This window comes from Sarcophilus harrisii, chromosome 3, assembly GCF_902635505.1.
Source record: "Sarcophilus harrisii chromosome 3, mSarHar1.11, whole genome shotgun sequence".
Taxonomy (NCBI): Eukaryota; Metazoa; Chordata; class Mammalia; order Dasyuromorphia; family Dasyuridae; genus Sarcophilus; species Sarcophilus harrisii.
In genome coordinates, this window is record NC_045428.1 from 556,350,734 (window position 1) to 556,378,282 (window position 27,549).

The window sequence follows — 27,549 nt, forward strand, 5'->3', positions numbered from 1 at the left end:
CAAGGCTCAGGAATCCCATAGTGATCAGTTTTTTTTTTTTTTATTTTTTTTTTTTATTTACAACCAATGAGATAGTTTGTTGTCACTGCCTACTACTGACAGGACCAGGAACCATTGTCCCTTATGTCAGTCAATAATAAGTATTAATTAAGTGCCTACTATGTGCCAAGCACTTGAGATAGAAAAGAAGGCAACCCCCCCAAAAAAAAAAAAACCAATCCTCACTCTCAAGGAACTAATAGGCCATTGAGGGAAACAACATGTAAATACCTATGTATAAACAAGACAAATACAGGATGAATTGGAGATAATGATGACTTGGCTTGAAACCAAGCCAGCTTTGTTCCATGTGTGCTTCAAGGTCTAGTTCCCTACCCCTCAGCCCTGTCTACCTATTATATATATTTATAAATTGGAGCAAACAATGTTGAGTCATTTATGCTCCTCAAAGGAAAGGTGGAACTTGTAATTGGAAAATTCTAATAAGCAAACGTGTCTTTCTACACATTATTGGTAGGGGTATAGAGTCCAGACATAATAGAAAACATTTCAACCATTAAAGTGTTGCTGGTTTTGTCACAGAGAATCACCTGTATCAGTGCCTCCTGATTCTCAATCTGGTTACCTAGGGCAGCTAGGCAGCAAAATGGATAGCATCCTGGGCCTGGAGTCAGAAAGACCTGAATTGAAATACGGCCTCAGACACTGGATGATCTCTTTGTCTCAGTTTCCTTATCTGTAAAATGAGCTGGAGAAGGAAATGATGAAACACTCCAGTATCTTTGAGAAGAAAATGCCAAATATGGTCACAAAGAGTTAGACATAACTGAACAACAGCATTCTTTCACCTACAAAGCTGTCTCCCTTAGCTCGAAGCACATTTTTCTGTAGCACCAAGATTACTGATATCTTTGAGCCATGGAAAAAGTGATTGTTTGAGATTAGATTCTTCTGTAATCAGTTGAGTTCAACAAATGTTTATTGAGTCCCTACTCTGTTTAGGGTCTTTTTTAGAGATGTGCTGTTAATCATTTAATTGGGGCAGATGTATGTACAATATATCTTTAAATTTAATTTGCATCATTAACATTTTCTCTGTTGCTTTTTTTAGGTCTGGAATCAACAAACCAAAACCTGATTTATAGCATTTGCCCATTTCTGAGGTATAAGTAAGAGTGTATCCTGGAAATTTAACAATCAGCTCTCTGAAGTCTGGATGAGCTGGACTCAGCTCTTGCTCGATGTTAGGGACAAAACCCCTCCACAGTCCCTGTTCTCAAGTAGCTGAAATACATGTACACAAATTGCTATAACACACGTCAGAAGGAGAAAAGTGCAGAAATCATAGAGGACCAGGGGATCTGCGGAGATGGGGCTGAATAGTATATTTCCTTTAACAAGGAAATTAGGGAAGACTTTAGACTTGAATTGAACCTTGAAGGAAGAGCAGGATTTTATCAGGCAGGGGCTGGACGCTGGAGACCAGTATGGTGGTGGAACACTGTCTCCTCAGAGAGAGATGCCGAGGGATGAGACCAGGACAGTAAATAGAATGGCAAACGGTGCAGCACCTGCTCATCTCTGTCTCCCTCTAGTGGTCATCATGGCATCCTAAAACCAGGCGTCAGCATTTGTGGAGGGAGCAAATTTCCAACACAGAAATCCCTTCCTTCCTTCTTCCTGCCTGCTGAGTATCCATAGGTTTCTCCCCACTCTTCCCCAGGAGGGCCGACCCTCTCTAGACCTCTGCCTCAGAGAACCAGGGTAGGTCTGTTTATGTATGTTGATGACTTTGTGAAGGAAAACTAGGTAGGACAGGGGATAGAGCCCCCAGCCTGGGGTCAGGAAGTTGAGTCCAAATATGTCCTTAGAGACTTATCAGCTGTGTAACCCTGGGCAGGTCACTTCACCCTATTTGCCTCAGTTTCCTCATCTGTAAAATGAACTGGAGAAGGAAATGGCAAACCACTCTAGAATCTCTGCCAAGAAAACCTCAAATGAAGTCACGAAAAGAATGACATTACTGAAATGACTCAAAACCAACAAACAACAATGTGCCTTTGTGAACATGTTTGGGCACAATTACATGTATGTTGGTATCTCTGTGCATATGTGTATACTGTGGGTTTTCTGGGTTTCTGAAATTTGGGTTCAGGTACCCCAGATCCTGCTTCCCCTTAATGCCCTAAATTGCTTCAAAAATAACTTTGTTGAAATCAACTGCCAATGAATCAAAAAGTATTTATTAAGCGCCTGCTGTTTGCCAAGCACTACATTAGGCATTGACGTCTTTAAAACAGGAATAATAACATTCTCTACCTACTTCATAGGGTTATTAGGAGGAATAGACTTTGTAAAACTTAAAAGCTAGAGAAATAGTAAGAATAAAAGCATTATGACATTTGTGCAGTAGCTTATGATTTGTGCACATTATTTCATTTGATCTGTGGATAGGGGACTTACTATCTCATCATCTCCTGACTCTCTAAACCCCTACCCCACCATGCCTTTCAGTGTAAGTGGGTGGGCTATTCTGCTTAAGGCCACCAGGGATCACCTGGAGAGGAGTCATGGGCCAGAGCTAAGAACATAGGTCTGAGGAAGAGGAAGAGGGGAGCTAGATTGGAGAGCAAGAGTGAAGGGTAGAAAATAGCATTTGCAGTTAAGTACCTCAAGTAATATTTATTTTTCCCCCTGTAGAATGTAAGCTCTGGTTATATAAAAGAACAGGGTTCCCATTGGTTAATCCTTATGAGCATGTATGAGGCATGCTATGTCAAGCAATTTTCCCCACCTCTGCCTCCACATAGGAGATTTTGGGAATATTTTATAGTTATTTTCCACTGTATACTGTGTATCAAAAAGGCTGCTTACTGGGAATTCAATATGCATACCAAAAACATCAACTCTTTTTTATTGGAAGTGATTTAGATGATAAATACTGTAAACCTCTGGGTAAAGAGAGGGGAAGCTCTAAAGCCAGTGGCTCTCCTCACTCATAGTCACATGTATCTGTGAATAATAATAATAATAATAATAAGCAATAAATAGGTAGATAACAATAATAATAAAACAATAAAAATAATAAAATACAAAAAACAATAAAAAATAAACAAACAAAAATAAATAATAATAATAAACAAAAATAAATAACAAACAAACATTAGCCAGCATTTATGGATCTTTTTAAGATTTCCAAAGTGATTTACAAACGTCATCTCATTTCATCCACACAATAACCTTTAGAGGTAGCCATTACTATTTCCAGTGAGGAGAAACAGGAGCTTCTTTCTGTTCTTTGCCTCCGAGTTTGTTTTACCCTGCTTCCAGGTGAAGGAGCAGTAGAGACAGCTGGGAACTTGGAAGCCTTAAAAGGTCAGAAATCCTTCTCTTAGAAGCAGAGCTTGGGGAAATTCCAGCAACCTGAAGAGTTGGGAGAAGGATCCCAGGTTTATAATGGCTATATTTGGGTTTCATCTGCTAATTTGAAAAGCACATGCCAGAGCTGGCTCTCCACAGAACCTCATATAGGTCATTTGATCTCCCATCTTTGGTCCTTTCTATGCCTGGAAATCCCTCTCTGACTCTACCTTTGGATTCCCATGTTTCTTTCAAGATTCAGCTAAGGTTTTTACATGACACTTTTCCTGGATCCTCCCCCAAGGCCATTACATTCCCCCAGTTACTTTATATCTACCTAGTACATGTTTTATGTGCAAAAAAAGGTAGCACTCCTTTTTGTAGTGGCAAGGAACTGGAAACTGAGTGGATGCTCATCAGTTGGTGAATGACTGAATAAGTTCTAATATGTGAAGGTAATGGAATATTATTGTTCTGTAAGAAATGACAAGCTGACTGATTTCAGAAAAGCCTGGAAAGACTTATGTGAATTGTTGCTAAGTGAAATGAGTAGAACCAAGAGAACATGGTGAGCAGTAACAATATTACATGATGATCAACTGTGATCGACTTTTCAACAATGAGGTGATTCAAGACAATTCCGATAGACTTGTAATGGAAAGAGCCATTCATATCCAGAGAGAACTATGGAGACTGAATGTGGATCAAAGCATGGTATCTTTACCTTGTAGTTGTTTTTTCCCCCTCTTTTATTTTCTTTTGATTTGATTTTTTTTTCACAGCATGATGAAAATGGATTATGTTTAGAAGAATTGCACTTATTTAATGTGCAATGCTTGCCTTCTAGGGAAGGAATAGTAATGGAGAAAATTTAGAACACAAGATTTTACAAAGGTGAATGTTGAAAACTATATTTGCATGTATTTGGGGAAAAAAAAGCTGTCACTAAAAATAAAACAGAATAATATACATGCAAGTTATCCCCCTCCCCCATGGATGTTCCTTGAGAGCAGAAATGATTTCCTATTTTGTCCTTTTATTTCCTGTCCAGAGTACAATGTGAATAATAAGTATTTAATAAAGGCTTGATGATGAAGGAACACCTGTTTAATTGAATCCCTACTTTCCAGAAGAGGAAACAGATTCAGATATTAAGTAACTTTCTAGGATCTTAAGACTGGTTACATCTTCTGTAGGAGGTGTTTTGAGGAATCATAGTACAATTAACCTATACTCTCCTCTAGGGCTGGGAATATCTGTTGCCTTTCTTTGTGCCTGATGAGTACATTCTTAATAAATGTTCCTCGACTATGAAAAGAACGGGAGATTGATCAGTCATCAACAAGCATTTATTAAGCACTTACTATGTGCCAGACGCTGTGCTAAGCTCAGAGGATACAAAAAAAAAAAAAAAAAAGAACAAGAACTGCGCCTGCCCTCAAGGAGCTTATAGTCTAAGGGAGACATGAAAATGAGGTATATACAAGATACATGTTGAGTAGATGGGAGCTAATTCCTGCCGCTGGAGTAATCGGAAAAGTTCTAAGGGGAAATCCGAGCTGTCCAGCTGGCAGGGAAGACCGGGAAAGGCTCTCAGGAGATGGGGGAGGGGAGAAAGGGGGCAGAGGAATCTCCCCCTCACCCCGCCCTCCCCTCAGCCAGAACACAGAAACCAAAGTATCTATAGCCGTGTGGCCTTTGAGCTAGTTTCGCTACAAACTCTCTTAAGTTTCTGTTTCCTTATCTTTAAATGGAAGGGCCTTGGATAAGGGTTCGAAAGTCCCTTCCAGCCCTGGATCGATGATTTCCAAGGCGCGGGTTGTTTTATTTATGGGTCCCTAGATGCTAACGCCACCCCGGGAGCTGGTTTGAATTTTTCAAATTTGCTGGATCGAATTGGAGATCAGCTTCAAAGACAAATTTGAAGGGAATAGAAGGCCAGGGGTTGGAGGGGTCCGGACCCCTTCCAGTTCTAACATTGAGTTTCTCACCTCTGCCCTCTGACCTGTCTCTCTGCTGCAGCTAGCTCACTAACCTACCTCCAACCTCTCTCCTATCTCCACCTCCGACCCTTGTCTTCCATTCTGGTCTCTTGACCCTTCCCTTCCCCCGGAGGCCCGGAGCAGAATCTCCCACAGACCTCCGCGCAGTGGGTGGAGGACCAGGGGGATTGAGAAGCGGAAAGAACAGCTACGAGGCACGGGGAGCCGAGGGCCGGGGAGCGCTCGGGGAGAAGCGTCGCGGTCCCTTGCACTGCCCTTAGAGCCTCGATGAGCGACTGACAGGGTGATTCCGCCACTACATCCCTCCCGCCCCCCACCTTCGGCCTTCGGTTCTTCCACACCAGGCTCCTGTTTGCTCAGTGGGCGGGGGAAAGTGGATGAGGGGTGTTTTCTCAGTAAACACGGCGGGAATCCGGGTAGCACACGCATCCCCACCCGCTGCTCACTGTCCTGGAAGCTCAGCTTGGGAAGAAAAGAAGGCGCGTCCAAGGAAAACTCGTCCCCGACGGCCCCTGCCCGGCCATGACCAAGCGGCCCCGGCCCCGGCCGCGGCTCCGGAATCTGGGGTCCCGGCTGGCCCGCTTCCTGAGGGGTCTGGGCGATCTGAAGGACAGGAGGGGCAAAGAGCCATCTCCGCCGGGAGAGCCCAGAGTCCGGGACAGGTGAGGGGGTGGAGACTTGGCACTGGGAGCTCACACGCCTCGTGGGTGACAGTTGGTCTCGGGAAGAAGGGGTCTCATAGTCTGGGATGGCTCAGCGCTGGGGTTCAAGGGTGGTGGCTTCTGGCGGCTACACACAGAGTATTAGCGTTAGAGGAAACAATATCAGATATAGCATCCAGATCATTAATTAATTAGGTTTTGGAGTTTAAGAGCTGCTGTGGACCTTAAACCAGTAGGATACAGAATCCTAAAGCTGAAAGGAAACGGACTAATTCCTGGACTTTCGAAGTATTTAGGCAGGAGAGGACTTTAAAGGTCAGAGAAATAGAGCCACGAGAGGCCACGTGGGGTAGGAGAAAATGGTCCTGGAATCGTGATCATCTAGGGCAGTGGTTCTCAAAGTATAGTCTAGAGAATCCTGGGGATCTCGAAACCCTTTTAGAGGGTCTACAAATTCAAAAATAGTTTTTATTTCCAATATGGTAAATGCCTATAAATATAACCCAGATAAACAAAAACACTTTGGAGAGATCCTCAATGATTTTTAATAGGATAAAGATACTGAAAACAAACGTTTGAGAACCACTGAAGGGTCATGTCATATCTCACACATACTAGTTATGGGATGTAGCATTGAAGTCGGAGCACCCAGCTGCATTCCAACCCCTCCTGCATGGGATGCTTATTAGCAGTTGGGTAAATCACATTTCCCAACCTCAGTTTCCTTATCTGCAAAATGACTGTCAGATGAAGTAACTTCTTGGGTACCCTCTGTCTGGAGATTTATGATCCTCTCTCTGACCCAAGAGAAGTCATCAATCTCTCAGAGACCCTAAACATTTCTCAAAGATCCAGGAATTCTCAAAGTGGGATCTGGGGACCTGGAAGTCGAAAGTAATAAATAATAATAATACTTAATAATAAAACATTTAAATTTCTACTATTGTAAACCTCAATAGACATAACTCACATAAAGAAAAGCTCTTTGAGGAATTCTGAATAATTTTTAAGTGAGTAAAGGTGTTCCGAAATCAAAAGGTTTAAGAATTGTTGCACTAAGAATATAGAGACCAGTCACTGCTCTGCATGGGCCAAGGAATTTTTTTTAATGGATTTTTCCTGCATAGATAAAAATCCCAGATCTAGGCCCAAAAGAGGGGAAAAAATCCAATTTCTTCATTTTATAGATGGGAAAACAGGTTCAAAGAGGAAAAGAGAAATGCTAAAGAATACATGGCAAGCTAGTTGCATAATTGATATTAAAATACGTTCATTATTTATTTCAAGGAAAACTAGAGAATTTGACAAAAGGCTGAGAAAAGGGAAGCAAATTGCCCATAGCCATAGGACAATCAAAATTTTAAAAGCCCCCAAAACAATAAATAGCATTTATATAGCCCCTAAAGGTTTTCAAAGCACCATATATGTATTACCTCAGTTGCTCCTCACAATAGTCCTGGGAGGTAAATGCTATTATTACCCTCACTTTACAGATGAGGCAGAAAAGATCTCTGGATTTGGAATCAGAAGTCCTGAAATCACATTCTACTCTGTGACCTGGGTCTGTTTCCTCATCTGTAGAATGAGGAGTTAAAGTAAAGGACCTCTGAGATCCTTTCCAGCTGTAAATATATGAATCTACTTCCAATCTATTATCCTTGTACAATTTTTGAATTCCTAAACTTTAACCCTTTTAGCACTCCTGCCCCAGGCTTGTGGGTGTGGTGGGAACCAGCTGGGTTGGAACTCTAGAGGTTCTAGTAATGCTTTTGCCACTAATTCATTGTTTGATCCTGGGTACGGCAGTGGAAATTCATTACAGTTCATTTACTCAAACATTTATTAATTACCCATGTTAGGGAAAAGAAAAAAAAAAGTCCTTGTTCTTTTAAGGAGTAAGTGTTAAATTCTATTAGGGGTGAGGAGAGGACACACCCTGAACATAAACAAACAAATAAATAAGTAAATAAATGGGTGACCCGCAAAATTCTTTCCAGGTCTAAATCTATGATCTAGTAAGCCTCAGTTTCCCCAGCTGTAACATGAAGGAGGTTGTTCTCGGAAGCCTCTTCCAGCTCTAACAGGCTGTAAGTGCATGAGCATACAGAGTACCTAACCTCCTTATAACCTGAATTCTTCATCCTCAAAGCTCCCCGACTTGATGAAAAGCCCTGTACACAAGCATGGGGGTGTAGAGTGTGCTTAGTCTTTGAATGTTTGTACTTGGTAACAGCTGCAATTTGTTTAGATCTTATCTGGGGCCCCAGCTGTCATCAGGCAGCCTCCTGGCCAGCTGTGTGTGCTCTAGGCCTGAGGCTGGGGGGGGCAGGTAGCGGAGAGAAAGGGAAAGCTGGGGGTCTGGGACTGCTAATCAACCCCAGGGAGGAAGGACAGGACAGGGACTGACCTAGGACCTTCAGGGAGAGAATGTCAGCTCAGAAAGACCCTGGATTATAGAATATTAGTGCAAGGAGGGAGCTTAGAACACAGAATGTTAAACGGTCTAATGTTCTGTGGAAGGCTGGCAGAAGGGCCGGGGTGATGGACACTGCCCGACATCTGGAGATTCCCCCCCCCTTTCCCCTCTCCAGGGCTCCTGGGGCATCTCTCTGGAAGCCAGATAAATACCAGTCAGACCTTTAACCCCACTGAGAGAAGCCACACCCCACCCCGTTGGCAGAATCTGTGGGCCGCACCCCCCTCCATCTCCCTCTGCCTCCTGCCCCAATCTGGGAGCTCAGTTGCCTACCCCGGCCTACCTCGGCCTACCTGAGAGAAGGCAGGGCAGGGAGGAGTGAGTCAGGAGGAAGAGAGTTGGATGACGGGCTCTCTGCATGTAAATGCCTGTTCATAGGACCGGACCGTGTTCGCATGAGGCCGTGGGAATGCAGGGCCCTGGGCATCCTAGGGCTCCTTCCCCATGCCAGGGTTCCAGGGCTGGGTCAAGGCAGAAACCCGGGAGGCAGTGGGCTTACTAGGGGGAGAGGGTGGGATCCTGGCTCTCTCTGTTCCTGCTCTGCCTCCCCTGTATCCATTTGTGTCTGTCTATTTCCTCTCTGTATCTCAGTTTCCAAATCTGCACAATGAAGACAAACTAGAGGGTCTATCAGGCTCCTTTCAGCTCTGACGTACCACGTTCTCATGCTATTTCCTGCTCTGCCATTCTGGGTTCTAAGGGCCCTCCCAGTGCTAACATGCTGTGTTCTAAGGTCCCTTCTAGCTCCAACTCTCCATGGTTTTCATTCCTTCCCAGTTTTGGCATTCTGTGTACTAAGTTCTCTCCCACTTAGGACGTTTTTTATTCCAAGGTGATTTCCAACTCCAATAATTGGTAATTCTCTCCGTCTTTCTGTTTGTGTTCCTGTTCCTAGCCAGATTTCAGTTCAGTGGATGTCTAAGGAATGGAACGGAGGCAGTGTGTGTGTGTGTGTGTGTGTGTGTGTGTGTGTGCGCGTGTGTGTGTGTGTGTGTACTTGTGCATGTATGTGTACGTGTGTGTATGTGTAGGGGATAAACAGAGTAGAAGCAGAATCATTTATTTTATGATTCCAATGGACTCAAGAAGAGTCCTACATTATAGCTGCTTTTCCTTGCCCACTCTTGGATAGGAGAAATACTTAAGTTCCAAAGCAAGGTCTCTTAATCTTTTGTATCATGGACCCCTTTCATAAACTGATGGAACCTATGGATTCCTCAGAATAAGGTTTTAAATGCATAAAATAAATAAGATTATAAAGAAAGTCAATTATATTGAAATACAGTTATCAGAATTTTTTTTTTAAGTTCATCAACCCCGAGTTAAGAACCCTTGCTTTAAAGGAATGGAATGAAGGGGCCAGAGCTGTAACTAGCATGGGGGGGGGGGCGGGGAGACAGGATTTTGCCTTTTTTTTACACAAAAGGACATATATTTGTTCTTTGAAATGCTTGCTGTGCTTCTTCCCTCTGATAACCAGTTTCCAATAGATACAAGTAGGCTTGAATCATTTCCCTGGGATCTCTGGCCATGGCATCCCTCTTTTGGACCTTGCCTTCCTCCTCCAATCCTCAAGTAGGGGTAGGCTATGCCCAAATGTCTGTTTTCTTTTTTTCCTGAGACAATTGGGGTTAAGTGACTTGCCCAGGGTCACACAACCAGGAATTGTTTTGTGTCTGAGGGTAGATTTGAATTCAGGACCTTCTGACTTCAGGGCTGGTGCTCTATCCACTGCACCAACTAGCTGCCCCTGTCTGACTGTTTTCCATGCTGCCCCTGACTCCCCCCATCCTTGTCCCACCAATTGGTTTGCTCCAGGTGAAATTATTCTTATGGGAAAAGTCTAACCTTGAGGGATTTGGAGCGAATGAAAGGGGCAAGAGACACTGTTCACCCTTGTATTCTCTGGTATTCTCTCCTAGGCCCTGGGGAGGTCAGAGCTGCCCAGACCTGGTTCAGAGCAGCAACATCAATCATGCCAACAAGGTAATGATCATGATAGCAGTTTGTTATTTTAAATAATAATCTCAATAAGAATAACACCTAATAGGACTATTTAGCTGTGTCCTTTTGTGTCGGTGACTTCCTACTGGTGCCCCATAGCACCAGAGATTACTTCTAAGTTCCTACTTCCACAGAACATTGCTTGTTCCAAAATGTTTTCTTTATCACAAAGTAGATAATGAAAGTTCCATCACCCCCATTTTTTAGGGAAAAAACTAGAAAGGGGAAGTTCCTCCTCCAAAGAACACACCATTTCATCTTGTTTGGAGGCTTGTGAGGTGGGAGGCTTACAGAAATGGGACTCTGACACCAAAGGGGGTCCAAGCTAGGTTCCCATGGGAGCCACTTACTGGAGAAAAGGAAGGGAGACTTGAATCTAAGGCTGCTGCCCCAAGATGCTCCCCCATTGCCTTCTGAGCCAAACCTAAACCAATCAATCGACGAGTATTTATTAAGCCACTACTATGTGCCGTGCTTATTGCTGGAGACAGAGATACCAAAAATGAAATAATCTCTACCCTCAAGGAGCTCATATTGGACCAGAATCATCTTCCCTCAGTGCCTAAATTCTGCCCTTTCTTTAAAATTATTGCTGTCTACTCAGCACAGTCACCCCCCCACCCACCCAAACATACACACATATATACATATACACATATACGTCCCCAGTTCCTACAGACATCACCCAGTCCTGGGTACTTTGCCCAGAAAAGGACAGAGGGTTTTATGATCCCTTCTGTCGCTTCATTCAGGCTGGGGTTCCCCCAAATGGGGTACAGCTCTTTAAGTGCTCTACACTGGCCTGAGGGGAACTCTCCCCTCCTGTCCTGACTGGGAGGGCTTGTGCCAGCTCTGACCCTGACTTCTTGTGTGACCTTTGGCAGGCAGGTAATTTCTCAGGATTCCACTTCCCAGCGGGGCCTCCTCCCTGCCATGCTGCCTGGAAAGGGCTGTCTTACGGACCGAGCCTGACTGGCACGTCAGTTGGCACTTCCTACCCCCTAACAACAACAACAACCAAATAGCAGTCAGTGGCTGTGGGCGGGGGCAGCTGGGAAGAGGGGCAGAGTCCGGGCCCTGTCTGTGGGGAAGATGGGGCTATACCTCATGGGGGACTGGGCCAAGTCAGTCAGGACCTAGTCTCTGCCTCTTGTCTCGAGTGCCAGGCCCTTAGTAGTCCAGGGGAGAGCAGGGTTGTGTGCCTGAGAGTCCCTCCTTGCTTGGGGAGCTCTTGAGCCCAGGACCTGTGCCAGTCAGGAGGCAAGGAAGATCATGAGCTCTTGAAGAATTGAGAACACCCTCTCATTTTGTGCGGCTGTGAGCAGGAGTGGGAAATTAAGGCTCAGAAAGTGAAATGGGTGACCCTGTGTCACACAGCCAAATGAGTGGGAGCTCTCGGCTTGATCTAGGTGTTCTGACTCCAAATTAAGTGCTCCTTCTGTTCCACTAGAGCTGAGGACAATGACAGGAGTGGTGGGAGAGGGATTTTGAGGGAAATGTGTCCACACAGTCTCTGTGATCCTGTACATCACTGGAGAGGGAGGCAGTCCGGCTGGCCTTGACCATGGCTCCTAGCTCTGCCTTCCAGGACCAAGCCCAGCCTTGACTCCTCGCTCTGCCCTCTGGGATTGAGCAGGAATAAGTATAATCCTTTTCTAAAAGACTCCTTCATATACTCAAGGCAGCAATCATGTTCTCTCTTAAAGTTGCTCTTATTTGGGCTAACCATTCCCAGGAATTTCTAACAAGGCTCAGATGGCACAGATTCAAGGTTCTTCCCCATCTTGGGCGCCCTTCTTAGGATGAGGTCGAGCTTATCATTGACCTTCCTAAATATCTCCCAGAACTCTGTATGTTCTGAGCTGAGTGGGAAGGACAAGGAGTCCGGTCTGAAGGGGCCCTGAGGTATGATGGCCTGTGATTACTGTGCCCCCAGGCAGGTGTCCGGAGCAGCTCGGAATGGGACCTGCAGAACTGGGACTTGGGCCGCTGGCCCCGGAAAAGAAGCCTGGGGACATCTACTCATTCCTTAGGGCGACTGCAGAGACCAGCTGTGGGCAGTGCCTCCGACCTCGCCAGCTGCTCTCCTGCCCAACTTAAGGGCTTAGGATTTGCGGGTCCCCCAGGATCTCTGTCCCTGCTACAGTCCCAGGAGGAGGTAGCCGCTGGTCTCAGACAACCCTTGACCTGCCATGAGGTGGATGGGCAGAACAGGGGGCCCTTTGATGTGGCTCCTTTGGGTTCTAGGGGTGCTGTTCTTCAGGAGGCAGACCTTAGCCCAGACAAGGAGACCGCAGGCCCCTCTGCCCAGGGGGACACCCCTGACATCTCCAACACCCCACAGCCCCAAGATTCGGTGGGGGCTGAGCCTGCCCTCACCCTTCCAGTTCCCTTTCTCACTCCTCAGCAAGCAAAGAGGGACAGCTCTCACGGTCACTCAACAGAGGACTCTGTTGTTGGGAAGCCAGAGCCAGCCCCCGATGGCCTACCGTCAGCCGGGACCATCTGCTACCATATCACCATCACCCTGCAGGGGGAGAGAGGGGTGACTACTGGGGAGGGTGGGGGGGAACCAGAGCGTGTAGCGCCAGTGCCGTGGGAGCTGAAACCGGCCCAACCAGCTCCTTGCCCAGGCAGCCCTGAGGAATTCCGGGGCTGCCGGGCGAGGGTGCTGGCCCCTCCCCAGGAGCCACGCCCCATCACGGGGTGCCCCGACTCCCGGCCCTGGGAACCCCAGTTGAAACAGGACCGGTGCCCAGGGAGAGCAGGCGAGCCTGCTAGAAGCCAGACCACAGAGCCCCCCGGATCTTTGGACCCAAGGTGAGTGGTGAAGGGCTCCATTGACGAGAGACGCATTGGGTTTTCTATGACCCCATTCTCTGAGCCCTACCTTCTCCTTCCAACTAGGAATTCATTCATTCCTCTCCTCCGGCTCTGAGCTCTGTCCTTCTCCACCCTTATCCCAACCCCCAGCCTGAGAATTGACTGTATTCTCTCCCTTCTCCTCCTGTCAGTCCCTCTATGCAGTTTCCTTTCAGGTGACTAGAGGCCAGCCCCTACCTTGCTCTCCCCTGTATGTGACTGACCAGGGCAATGCCCAGAGTCACAAGGGAGTCACCCCATCCCCACCCTCTGAAGGGATCAGGAGCCCAAATCCTGGCCTGGGAACCTGCTTCTAATCTTAGCTGCCAAGGTGCTGAATCTCCTGAGACAAATTGTTCAACCTTTCTGGGCCTGAAGCTGTCAAGTTCATCTGGTGCTGGGTTGGTAAGGAGGCAGCAGGACGATGCTCTGGGGTCCTGGCAGTGGTGAGCTATAGGGGCCAGCGGGCTCATCATCTTAACAAAAATTATGGCAACGCTAAAATTAGCCACTGATGCTGCGGGTTAATGGAGGGAGACAGTGGCCCCAAGGCTCCCAGCCTGAAGGAGGTGGGCAGCTCTGGAAGTAGAAAAAGAGAGGGGAGATTTGTAGTTTCCTTTGGCCAAGGAGAAGCCATCCTAAGACTTAACAGTGAGATCAAAAATTAAATAGCTTCAAATATCCATTCTCATGAATCTGTGGGCTCAGAGGTTTCCCATAATGCCTGCTTGTTGTCTTCTTGGGGGATCTCGGGACCATGATCATAGGAATGTTGGAAGGAACCTCCATTTCCATCTAGTTCAACCCCCTCATTTTATGGATAAGGAAATTGGGACCCCGAGAGGCGAAGTGATTTATCCACACTGGGAGCAAATGCCAGAGTCCCCTCTCCCTATTATATCAACTTATCTTCTTAAGAGAAAGTCCTTTCCAAATTTCCCTGGTTCCTGTAGCCATAGAGCTTTCAGGCCATCTCAGAAAATAAAATAAAAATAGAATTAACCATTCACTAGGTAACAACCACTAGGAATACCAGTGTAAAAATGAGACAGTTCCTGTTCTCAAGGAACTTATATTCTTTTTTATTGTTATTGTTCTAATATATTTTAAAATAGTAGCTTTTTATTTTCAAAATACATGCAAAGATGGTTTAACATTGTGTTAAACCTTGTGTACCACATCTTTCTCCTTCCCTTCCCCTCACCCTCTCCCTAGAAAGCAAGTAATTCAATATGGGTTAAACATGTACAATTCTTCTCAACATATTTTTACATTTATATTCTAATGGAAGAAAGATCACGTATATAAGGGAATGGTGGCTGAAGGAAGGGTATTTTGATCTGAGGGGCAGCATAGTCTAGTGGTTAGCATTTCATGGAATCAGGAGAGCTGACTGTAAATCCTGCCTCAGATGTTTACTAGCTGTGGAACCATGGGCATGTCACTGTACTCTAAATTTTTGTTCCCTCATCTGTAAAATGGGTTCTACTAATAGCTGGAGCATCTACTTTGCAGGGATTAGGGGAACTTCAAATAAAAATCATGAAATAATAGAAATCACATAATAACGGAAATACTGGTTTTTGTTATTATTTTGTCCATCCTTCATCCCCCGGTAGGAAGCTTTTGAACACTCCCTCTCCCTTCTTTTCATGTTTTCCCCTTACCCTAGAGAAGAGTATGTGAGAGTCTAGGGGATTCTGAGAAGTTCTGGGCCTGAATCCTGACCTTGATCTTCCTACCTTTGCCCCCATTTCACATTGCAGAACCTCAGTTTGCTTAGGATCTTTGATCCTCAGTGCTAGGTGATACTGAACTGGTGGTACTCTTGCCTTTCATTCCTGAGTGTGAGGACAGTGGGTGTGTTTATTGTTATGAAAGGCACAGAGATTATTTAATCATTATATTCATAGTAACCAAGCACTCTTATCTTTATGGCACCTTAAAGTTTAAAAGGCCTTTCACATCTCATTTTGCAGATGGGGAAACTGAGGCTAAGAGAAGTATTATATCAATGTTCTATTAGGGGAAAGATTAAACAACTAAATGCTGGACTGGTAACTAGAAGGTCTGCATTAGAAATCAAATTCTGCAAATAACTTGATGTATGATTTTAGATAGTCTGCTTTAACACTTTCCATCTCAGAACCTCAGTTTCTCTGGTCAGGATACAAGGACATAGATGAAACAATTTCTGCCCTCAAGATGTTTGCTGAGGAAAACTAAATATAAATTGCATGTCTACAGTATATACTTATATACTATATATATATATATGTGTGTGTGTGTGTGTGTGTGTGTGTGTGTACCTTCTACACATACATATGAATACAATATATACAAAGTAATTTACAAAGTAAATACATGGTAATTTCTTGAGGAGACACTGGCAGCGGGGAATAGGAAATAAGTAAAGGATGAATGTAGGAGCAAGACTTGGAAGCAATCTGGGAGTTTAAGAGGTGGAGATGAGGAAAGGAGTACCTTCCAGTTTGGGGGGGGGGGCAGTCTGTAGAAAGGCATGGGGATGGGGCCAGAAGAATTAAGAACAGCCAGAAGGTCTATTTTATTTGACCATAGAAGACATGAAAAAGATTAGTAGATGATAAGCCTGGAAAGGAAGATTGGATTCAGATTGTGAGGGCCTTTAAATACCAAAGAGAAAAGTTTGGTCTTTGCTTTAAGAGAGAATAGGGAGCTACTGAAGGCTGGTGAGTAGGAGAGATGATATCATCAGAAGTGCACTTCAGGAAAATGACTTTGCTTGCTCCGAGGAAGGTGGAGTGAAAGCAGATCAGGGAGACAGATTAGGAGGGTGTCGCAATCATCTGGGTGAGAGGGAAGGATAGCTCGAACCAGACTGAGGAAGTGGAGGGAAGGGGAGGGTTTTGAGAAAAGTTTTATAGGTAGAATCAACAAGACAGGAAAATAAATCAGATACCTGCTGTTGTTGTTGTTGGTCCTAAGAGAACCTGACATCACTATGGGGATGTCTTGGCACCATCACTCTCTCCTCTAGTCACTCACCCCTTGACTTCGATGGGGAAAAGTGAAGAAGAATGTGCATGACATTAAGTTTAGGAGCTGGGGTGTCTGAAAAGATGGTAGTGTTCTCAACAGAAGTAGCAGAAGAGGGATTTGAACACAGGTCCTTTAGGCTTGGAGTCAGAGAGCTTGGATTTGAATCTGAATCATCTGCTTACTAATTATATAAATCACAATAGGGAGGCCCCTAAAACTTTCTTGACTCCAGTTTTTCATTTATAAAATGAAGGAATTGAGTAACTTCTAAATCAATATCTACATTATTTATATATTCATCTAGAGCAGTGGTTCTCAAAGTAGGGTCTAGAGAATCCTGGGGATCTCTGAAACCCTTTTAGAGGGTCTACAAATTCAAAAATAGTTTTTATTTCCAATATGGTAAATGCCTATAAATATAATCCAGATAAACAAAAATGCTTTGGAGAGATCCTCAATAATTTTTAATAGGATAAAGATACTGAAAACAAAAGTTTGAGAACCACTGATCTAGAGCATGTATGAATATATTATATTTGTATGTTAATCTGTTTATATTACATATTAATATAGAGTATATATGAATATATTATATTTATATATTAATCTTATTTCTATTTTATATTAATATGTAGTATGTGCTTACATTATATTTATGTGTTGATCTATTTATATTACATATTAATATATAGTATATATGAACATATTTATATGTTAATCTATTTCTATTACATATCAATATAGTATATATATAACTAGTATATATAAAAATATGTATGTATTAATTATCATATTAATATTTAGTATATTATATAATATATTTCTTATTTTATCATTTCAAAGACCTTGTGAGGTAGGTAGAACAAATGCAATTACCTTCTTTGTACACATGGGGAAAATGAGATCCAGACATACATCACATTATTGGTAGACTTTGGACTACAACTCCAATGTTCTGATCTCCATCCCAATGTTTTTTTTCCCTCTCTGAATCTCTATTTGCCAGCCTGCAAAATGAACCAGTGAGTTTGATGGTCTCTAAACCTTTTTCTAGCTCGAATACTCTGTATTTCAAGGTTCTTCCCAGCATTGAGGGTCTATATTCCGAGGCCCTTTCTAGATCTTAACATTTGATGTTTTAAGATCTTTTCTTGCTCCGATATTCTATGAATCAACTTTCTCTTGACTTACAGGTTAGAGGCAGATGTCAGAGAAAACTCTGATTGTAGATAGATACAATGGGCAATCAAGGAGATTATAATGTCCTTGTGTCCTAAGGCGTTCAATTCTAAGTCCCTCCCAGCTCTGACATTCTACAGATTTTTTTTAAACGAATGCTTTTGATTCCTAGAGAAGTCCTGCTCTTTCTCTCCTTCTCCTTCCTTTCCCCATGGTCACCCCTACCTCAGGTCCACACAGCAGGTGGTGAGTGCTGGACTCAGAATGACTTTGATGAGACCTTGGGTAAGGCTGCTCTCAGATCCTCTGGGACTCAGCTTTAGACAGGGAGAGAGAAGGGTCAGGGAGAAGGGAGGAGAGATTGAGGGAAGGAACTGGGGTGAGGCAGTGGGTGGCCCCCACCCAGTCCTCTCCCTATCTATTTTTGGCCTTAGGTGCATAATGATAGACTCTAAGGAGTCCCAGCTAGAATCTGAGGAGCTGAGCTGCTGCCCCCCACTTTGTGCCCCCACTTGGACAACTACCTTGAGAAAGCTTTTGAGTGGAAAGCACCAGAAAAAGGAGAGCTGCATTTTGTGGGGAGGGGGTGACCAGGACAGGTAGTTTCGGTCGGATCCATGGTGGTGGATGGGTGTGTGAGTGCGGGTGTGCATGGAGACTGGTTTGGCCCAGTTTTGGGGGTGACTCACAGGTGAGTTGAGGGTTTTGTTTGACTTGTTGGATTAGGCATCTCTTCCCCCTCCCCCTCCGCTTCCCAGTTCCACAGACCATATTTTGAAGATACAGGTTATCTTGTCCATCCTTCCCCCTCTCCCAAACACATACCACTCTAGACGAGCCAGACAGTCCCTGAGGAGCTAACCTATGGTGAAGGTAAGATGGGCGAGAGTCCAAATTATTTTTGAATCTCTTGCTCGGGAAAGACACTTGGACAATTGGGAAGTGCTTGCTCTCTATCTCTCTGTCTCTGTCTATCTATCTCTCTGTGTGTGTCTAACCCAGAGAGACACTGACCTAGAGTGTCTTTCTGTCTGTCTCTTGTCTCTTTCCCTCTCTCTGTCTCTGTCTCTCTCCTCGTCTGTCTCTTGTCTCTTTCCCTCTCTCTTTCCTTTTCTCTGTCTCTGTCTCTGTCTCTCTCCTCATCTGTCTCTTGTCTCTTTCCCTCTCTCTTTCCTTCTCTCTGTCTCTGTCTCTCTCCTTGTCTGTCTCTGTTTCTCTTTCCTTTTCTCTGTCTCTGTCTCTCTCACTCTTTCCTTCCCTCTGTCTCTGTCTCTCTCCTTGTCTGTCTCTGTTTCTCTTTCCTCTTCTCTGTCTCTCTCTGTCTCTGTCTCTGTGTGTGTGCGTGTCTGATGGTGTGATATGTATAGACATCTGATGGTAGAAAATTCAATCCAGGAAAAGGACTGATGCGGGTTGTCAGCCATTAACTGTTTTCTTTTTCTGACTGACCTATGGGTTTTCCGAGGTCATGGTAGCCTTCTTTCTCTTTGCTTATATTAGGTCTTCTCCTGGACTGAGTGATTTACTGTTAGTGCATGAAAGGGGAGAAGTGAAGGCTGTTTAGGTAGGGGACGGGGTCAATAAAAGGAAGGGGAGACTTGGTGAGGGAAAGGAACTCAGGAATGAGAAGCTCATTGAGGGGATGGAATTCAGTGAGGGAAGTGGCGCTCATGGGGGATGGAGTCCCAGTGAATCAGTTCATTGGGGCTGGATTAAAGCTCAGTGAAAAGATGGGATTCAATGAGGAGATAGAGGCTCAGTGAGGAGCACAGAGGACTCAGTAAAGAGGATGCAAATTGTTCTTGGGGATCAAGGAGCCCCAACTGTACCCCATGCTTAGAGATTGCTGGGCCAGGCCCTGATGGTCACCCTTTTCTCTCCACCCACTTCTTTGAAGGCCAGCTTATTGCCAAATAGATACAGGCGTCAGGCTTGGGGCTGGGCCCATATACCTTTTTTATTCCCCCCACCCCCAATCCTGGCATCTAGTCTGACAAGTCCTGAGGCTGAGACTGGCTTTTCACAGCTTCTTCTCTGCTTTAGCCCCTTTCATCTCAGCCCCTCATAAAAAACTGACTCACCTGGGGACCGTCAAAGTAGGGCCAAAGTCCCAAGGCCCCCAGCCAGCTCTTTAGGGAGTGGGTGGAATACTAAGATCCTGGGGACCAGGAGCAGGTGGATCTGAGAGACTTGCTGGGAAGATTGCTTCAGGGATGATTGAATGAATGAGTGAAAGGCAGGCAGAGATCCAAAGAACTAGAAACTTCTGTCTGACTTGGGTTAGGGACATGAACAAGATGTTCTCTCAAAGTCCTTAGGAACTGGGGTCCCCAAATCGCCTTTCTTACCTTCTCAATGGGTGGAGTTGGGGGTGGAAGGTGGGAGAGAATTTGGAATTGAAACTAATTTTTTAATTAGAAAAAAGAGAAGAGAGTTCCTTAGAGAAGGGAAATGGATGGAATTACCTTCTGGGGGCAGGTCTGTTCTGTGTTAAGCAAACCTGACCTATGGAAACCCAAATTTAGAGAAGATATAACCTGGAGTAGTAGACAGAGGATAGGCGGGGGAGTCAGGAAGAATGGTCTGACTCTCCTGTGACATACTGGCCTGGTGATGCCCCATGAGTCACTTTTCCTAGAAGATTAGAAGTTATGGTACAATTGCTGATTTGCATTAATTTACAAATTAGTTTTCTTAAGGAAACCTGGAGTTTCCTCAATGAATTCATAGTATGGACAATCAATAATGAAATTAGAAAGGGAAGTTTTTAATTCACTCCAGGGTCCTTTAAACATCAATATCCATGGGTATTGCTTTTATTATTTTTGTCATTCACTTGTTTCACTCTTTCTGATCCCATTTGAGGTTTTCTTGGGCAAAGATATTGGAATGGTTTGCTGATTTTTTCTGCAGTTCTTTTTACCGTTGAGGAAACTGAGGCAAACAGAGTTAAGTAATTTGCCCAGGGTCACAGAGCTAGTAAATGTCTGAGGCTGAATTTGAACTCAGTTCTTCCTGACTCCAGGCCCAGAACTCTATCCAGGGTACCACATGGCTGCCTTTGCTTTAATTAAAGCTAGCTTTAATATTTGCAAAGCATTTTATAAATATTATCTTGCTTTACTCTCATAATAACCATGGGAGGTAGAGGCTATTATTATACCTATTTTACAGGCAGATTAAGTGACTTGTCCAGGGCCATACAGCTAGTAAGTACCTGAGTCACTTTGAGATCAGGTCTTCTTGACTTTAGCTCTAGCATCCTATGCATTTTATTTTCTAGCTATCTACATTAGGGAGACAATGTTGTATGGGGGGGGAGGGGAGGAGAGAATATTGGTTCAAAATCAAAGGTCCCAGGTTCAAATCCCATTTATACTATGTGCTTCCTGTGAGTTTACCTCTCTAGTCTAGTTTCCTCATCTATAAAATAAAGGGGTCAGACAAAATGGTGAATGATGTCCCTTCTGGCTGTGGATTGATTTACTTATGTTTCTGAGTCATTCTTGGGATAGAAAATGTCATCTGAATCCAGAGAGAAAACTATGAAAACTGAATGGATTGAAACAGTATTTTCACCTTTTTGTTGTTATTTGCTTGCTTTCTTTTTCTTGTGTTTTTTTCCCTTTTGATCTGGTTTTTCTTGCACAACATGACAAATATAGAAATAAGTTTAAAAAAAGAAAAAAGTTTAAAAGTTTAGTCCATATCAAACTGATTGTTGTTTTGGGGAGGGAGCAATAAGGAAGGGACAAAAATTTGGAACACAAAGTCTTAAAAAAAATGTTGAAAACTATCTTTACATGTATTTGGGAAAATAAAATACTATTAAAAAATTAAAAGACAGAGAGGGAGAGAGAAACTGAGTCATTGTGTTAAGGCCAAACTCTCAAAGTCAGAATGGTATTAACAATAATAATTCACATTTATCAAACTCCTTCTCACTTGGTCCAGATGACATACCCAAACAGGAGGCTAAAAACTGGGTTTATATCCCCATTTTCCAGACAAGGAAAGTGTAGCTCTAAAACATTAATTGATTTTCTCAGGATTGCCCAACAAATCAATGGCACAGTTTGTTAGTGGGTTAAGAATGATTTTTTCCTACTGTGTGAGAGGCCAAAGACAGGCCCTGTTCTCAAGGGGCTCACAATCCATTTAGAGAAGGGGTTCTTAAATTGAATTTCTTGAGTTTATTTGTGATTTTGGTTTTGATAACTGTGTTTCAATAGAATTAGTTTCCTTGGTAACCCTAAAGATTTCATTTTATTCATTTAAAAACCTTATTTTGATAAGGAGTCATCAGATATTGCCTGAGGGATGCAGGACCCAAAAAAGGTTAAGCGCCCCTGATTTAGAGAAACCATAAGCATCTGTTCTTATTTTTATAGATGAGGAAAGAGGAATCAAATTACACAAATATTTACATAGCGTTTGAGTGAGGGTTTTTGAAGTGCCTTCATATACTTTGTACCATTTGAACTCAGGTCCTTCTGATTCCAGGGCTGGTTCTTGGTTCACAAGGCCATCTAGTTGCCCCTATTATTGCCATGCCATTATTCAGAGACTGGGATTCGAAGGTTAAGTGATCCATCCACTGTCACATAGGCCATAAGTGTCAGAGCTGGGATCTGAACTCAGTTCTCCTGATTTCATGCATAATACTTTCTACTACATCAACACAGATATAACATGGTAAGAGTGTGTCAGGAGGGAGTCTCCTTTAAGGGGGTAGCATGTATGTCTATATGTGGGAATCTATAATTCCTTTTCTTCTTGTTAACCCTGGCCAGGATTTCCTCCCTTTCAGCCCCTGGAGGCCTCAGACACTTACTAGCTATGTGACAGTGGGCAAATCACTTAATCTCTATGTGCCTCAGTTTCTTCAGCTGTCAAATGGGGATCATTAAAGCATTACCTTGTATGGCTATTGCAGAGATCAAATGAGATATTGTAGAGAATATAGAGAATTTATTATTAATATTTGAGATAATATTTGTAGAATATACTTAGCATAGTGCTTAGCATATAGTAGACACTTGGTAAATGCTTATTTCTTTCCTCCGGCCCCTCCTTCTCCTTCCACCTGGCTTTGGCTCCCTCTCATCTCAACTCTGTATCTTTATATCCAAACACCCAAGTACCCATCCCACATCTCCTTTTGCACTGGGCAAGCTGGCCTCCTAATTTTATCAACTCCCTCAAGGTCCTCCCACCCATATGGATTCTATTTCTGTCTTTCAAGGTCATGTTCAAAGTTTATCACCCCAGGAAGCCTTTTCTTTCTTCTCCCCCAACTTTTTCTTTTATAATAATAGCTTTTTACTTTTTTAATTAAAACTTGTTATTTTCAAAACATATGCATAGGTAATCAACATTCACCCTCGTAAAACCTTGTGTTCCAAAATTTTTTCCCCTCTTTTCTCCCCATCCCCTGCCCTAGACGGCAAGTAATCCAATATATGTTAAACATATGCAACTCTTGTATACGTTATTTCCACAATTATCTTGCTGCACAAGAAAAATCAAAGCAAAAAAGAAAATAAAAAAGAAAACAAAATGCTTAACTTGTTCGTTTTCAAAATATATGCAAAGATAGTTTTCAATATTTATCCTTGCAAAATCTTGTATTTTAGATTTTTCTCTGTCTCTCCCCACCTTTCTCTTCCTCTAGACAGCAAGCAATATGATATAAATGAAACATGTGCAGTTCTAAACATATTCAGGAAGCCTTTTCAAATTGAGGGCACTTTATGAACATCATTCTCACTTTTCCATATGCTTCCACTACCTTTAGTCAAGTACAGTTAAGAAAGACAAATGAGTCAGTGATCATGTCTGACGGTATAAACCCTGTCCCCTTCCTACAATGCCTTGCCCCTCTCTGGAGGACAGAGAGTTGTGGGTTCTTATCAGTTCCTTGAAGTCAAGATAAGATTGGGCATTGCCTTAGATCTGAGTCCTGAATTGGGGGGGGGGCATTTAATGTTATTTACATTATAACAATATTGTGACCATGGGATTATATTGCTCTCTTGTTTCTGCTACGGTCCATTTCATTCATAAACCAGTTTGTTTAACCAGTTCCTGATCAGTGGGCACTCACTCTTTTGGGCATTCACACTTTGGGGCACTCAATCTTTTGCTATCATGAAAATATAACTGTAAAAAATAGCTATTTTAGTAGACAAACAGACAGACCACAAACAGATACAGATAGAAAGAGGGACAGATAGATAAGTAGGTAGACAGATAAATGATAGCTTCTTAGCCAGACAGAGAGATAAATATATAGTCATAAATGGAGAGATGGATGGGTAGAAAGACTAACAGAGAGAAAAGGATAGACACACAGATTGGTTTATTTGGATATATCAATATACATATACATATACTATATACTATGTACTATGTACAGGAAATCGGGGCTGGGAGGGCCCTGAGAACCCAGGAGGTCAGAGCTGGGAGAGGCTTAGAGACGGGGAGTGGACACGATTACTTTTCTAGAAGGCCAGTCTGAAGAGTCAGTGTTAGCCATGTCAGTCGTCATCCTCCTCCTCATTCCTCCCATTTTGGGGCTGGGACCCGCTGAGTGTTGGGAGGGGCTGCAGGGAGTCCCTGACTGACCGTCGCCTCTGTCCTTTGCAGGGCTCTGGGCCTGCTGAGCAGTGAGAGGACTGTGCCGGGGGGCACGGTGCCAGGCCCGGGCATGGAGGAGGCAGGCCCCCAGCTGGGGCAGCCGGAGTCCCGCGTGGTGACCACCACCCTGACCTGGCGGCATCGGCCCCCCGCCCAGGAGGAAGTTCGGCACCGCTTCCACAAGGTCTCCCTGGTCTCGCACGGAGGGGGAGCCGCTCCCCAGGAGGAGTCCTACGCTTACTCCTACCATCGAGAGGAAGTCAATGGCATCACCACGTGCGAGGAAGAGACTGTGAACTCCCAGGGGGCCAAGGTCAGGGCCAGGGAGCGGCAGGAGCCCCCCAAGGACCTGGCTCTGGGTGACAAAAAGAAATTCATCAGCCACCAGCCCATCTTCTCCAAGATGTACGCGCCGCTCCCGAAGGAGAAGCGGCAACAGGGGAAGCTGAGGGAGGCGGGGGGCCAAGACCACAGCAGCGCCCCCGCTCCTCAGGCAGAAATGGCAAGGCTCAGCGTCCCTGCCGGGCCCCGGGAGGCAAGCCCTCACTCTGGCCTGGGCGCCTCCAGCGGAGTGGTCCAGGGCGCTGAGGAACGGCGGGTGACTCGCACTGTGCGCACCACCACGGTGGTGGGGGGGCGTGTGGAGAGGCGGAGCAGCAGCAGCAGCTCACTAGTGATCGGGCCCACTGGGCCCGAGGGGCTGCCGCGGGGCCGCCATGTGGCCCGAACTGTCCGGGCTGTGGTGGTAGGCCCTCGTCCTGAAGGCTCGCCCTCACCCAGTCGGAGCCAGGCCCTGGAAATCCTCACCAGCCTAGTGCCCTCTGAGCCCCTTCCCCCAAAAGCCAAGGCCCTGAGGCAGAGTAGGCTACCCCAGGCTATCTCCAGGTTCCAGGGGTCCCCCTCAAGCCAGGGGGGAGTGCCGGAGTCTCAGGAACAGCCGCCAAAATTTGGGAAGGCTGACCAAGAAGAAAGTCCCCTCAGAGCCACCAGTATCATTGTGGAGGCCTGTTCGCCCAAAGAGAGGGAAGTCCCAAGTACCAGACTGGCTGAGTCTGGAATCAGCCGAACTCCTCTTGGGTTTCCTTCTCAGGGCCCCCCCACCAGGACTTTAGTCCCCTCTCCCCTTGGGCCCCAGCACCCAAGCACTCCCACTGTACCAGAGCTGCTCCCGGGGTGTCCTGGCCCCAGCATTGAGCTCTCCCTGGAGTCTAGAATATCCCCAACCCCATCGCAGGGGAAAAGTGAGGTGGTCCGGAGCCCTGGAGCTCCCCAGGACTCATCCTCCAAGAGGACCGAGGTACTTGTGAGTTCTGAAACGCTTCTTGTACCATTCCCCAAAAGGGACAAAGTTGCCCCAGAACCTAGACCTTCTCTTACCCCATCACCCAAAAGGAATGAAATTGGCCTGGGTCCTGGAGAACATTCTGCCCCATCCTTCACAAAAACTGAGCTTGTTCCAGCCTCTGGAACCCCTCCCATCCCATCCCCCCCAAAGACTGAACTTGTCTTGGGCCCTGGAACACCTCCTGTTTCATCCCTGATGAAGACTGAGGTTATCTCAGTTGCCAGAACTCATCTCATTCCATCCCCAGCAAAGACTGAGGTTGTCCTGGGCCCCGTTACCCCTCCCGTCTCACCCCCAGCAAAGACCCTGGGCCCTGTTACCCCTCCCGTCCCACCCCCAGCAAAGACTGAGGTTGTCCTGGGCCCCGTTACCCCTCCCGTCTCACCCCCAGCAAAAACCCGGGGCCCTGTTACTCCTTCCGTCCCATCCCCAGCAAAGACTGAGGTTGTCCTGGGCCCCGTTACCCCTCCCATCTCACCCCCAGCAAAGACCCTGGGCCCTGTTACTCCTTCCGTCCCATCCCCAGCAAAGACTGAGGTTGTCCTGGGCCCCGTTACCCCTCCCGTCTCACCCCAGCAAAACCGGGCCCTTCTCCTTCGTCCCATCCCCAGCAAAGACTGAGGTTGTCCTGGGCCCCGTTACCCCTCCATCTCACCCCCAGCAAAGACCCTGGGCCCTGTTACTCCTTCTGTCCCATCCCCAGCAAAGACTGAGGTTGTCCTGGGCCCCGTTACCCCTCCTGTCTCACCCTCAGCAAAGACCCCGGGCCCCGTTACCCCTCTTGTCCCACCCCCAGCAAAGACTGAGGTTGTCCCGGGCCCCGTTATCCCTCTTGTCCCATCCCCAGCAAAGACTGAAGTCACCACGGGGCCCAAAGACTCTCCTGCCCAATCTCCCTTGGAGACTGGGGCTTCCCTCCCACTTGGGCCCTCCCAGGCCCCTGCCAAGGAAGCAGCCAACCTGGATACTGTAGAAGAAGAAGAAGTAACTCTGACCGCTGACCTGGAGCTCTTCTTGGACACCCTGCGGAACATGGAGGCCCCCGAGATCCTGCGCACCCACAGGCTGCCCCGGGCACCCCGCTCCTCTTACCTGGCCATGTACGCCACGCTGCCTGCCATCGATGAGGACCAGGCTTCAACTTGGGCTCCAGGACCTGGGCCCGAGCTCAGGGTGGAGCCGGAGCCGGAGCCGGAGCCGGAGCCGGAGCCGGAGCCGGAGCCGGAGCTGGAGCCGGAGCCAGAGTCGGATGAGGAGCCCGAGAATCCCTATCTCAGTGACGATGAGAAGCTTCAGCGGCGCCAGGAGAAGGCCAGCCCCGGGCCCAGATTGCTCTGGGACACCCGACCCTCCCAGCAGCCCCCGAAAGCCCGCTCCCCGCTGGACATGATGAAACTGCACATGGCTGATGGTCAGGGGCCACAGGCAGGGGAGCTGGGCCTGCGGCGGGGAGCCCCTGGGGCTCTTCCCTCCCGCCTGGAGGGCAGCCTCCTGTTTGGAGGAGGGGAAGTGGCGCTCCCTGCCACTCTGGGGGCTAAACTATCTTCCCTGAAACCCCTCGTGTCCCCGGTCCTGGAGAAGGGCCCTGGACGCATTCCCCTGCTGTCCAGCCAAGGAAAGCCACAGGTGCAGGCTGAAGCCACGGGCTCTGTTCCACCTCGCGAGGGCAAGGTAAGAGAATTCAACAATAATAATAATAATGAGAGAATTAACAAAATAATAATTATTTAATAATACTACATAGCACTAACAGCACTTTAAAATCTTATATTATCATAATCATTATAGCCAAAATTTATTCTGTTACATGCAAATACGTTCTCATTTGATCCTTGCAACATCACCTGTGAAATAGGTGCTATTATTATGACCATTTTACAGCTAAGCAAACAAAGGCAGAGATTGTGATTTTCTAGGATCACACAAGCAGAAAGTGTTTGAGGCTGGATTTGAACTCGGATCCTCCCGAGCCAGGTGCAGCCCTCTCTCCACGGCATC

The 27,549-nt window shown here is 45.7% G+C and overlaps 1 protein-coding gene across 1 annotated transcript in view; it reads left to right on the top strand.

Moving 5' to 3' along the window:
• Window positions 1–13,223: 13,223 nt before the first annotated feature.
• The window catches only part of CRYBG2 (crystallin beta-gamma domain containing 2), a 31,170-nt gene continuing 16,844 nt past the window's right edge, over window positions 13,224–27,549 (top strand). The window contains exons 1-3 of the mRNA XM_031961527.1: window positions 13,224–13,325; window positions 24,216–26,136; window positions 26,179–27,222. Coding sequence (XP_031817387.1) covers window positions 24,277–26,136; window positions 26,179–27,222 — 2,904 coding nt within the window. The 5' untranslated portion in view covers window positions 13,224–13,325; window positions 24,216–24,276. The remainder of the gene's footprint in view (window positions 13,326–24,215; window positions 26,137–26,178; window positions 27,223–27,549) is intronic.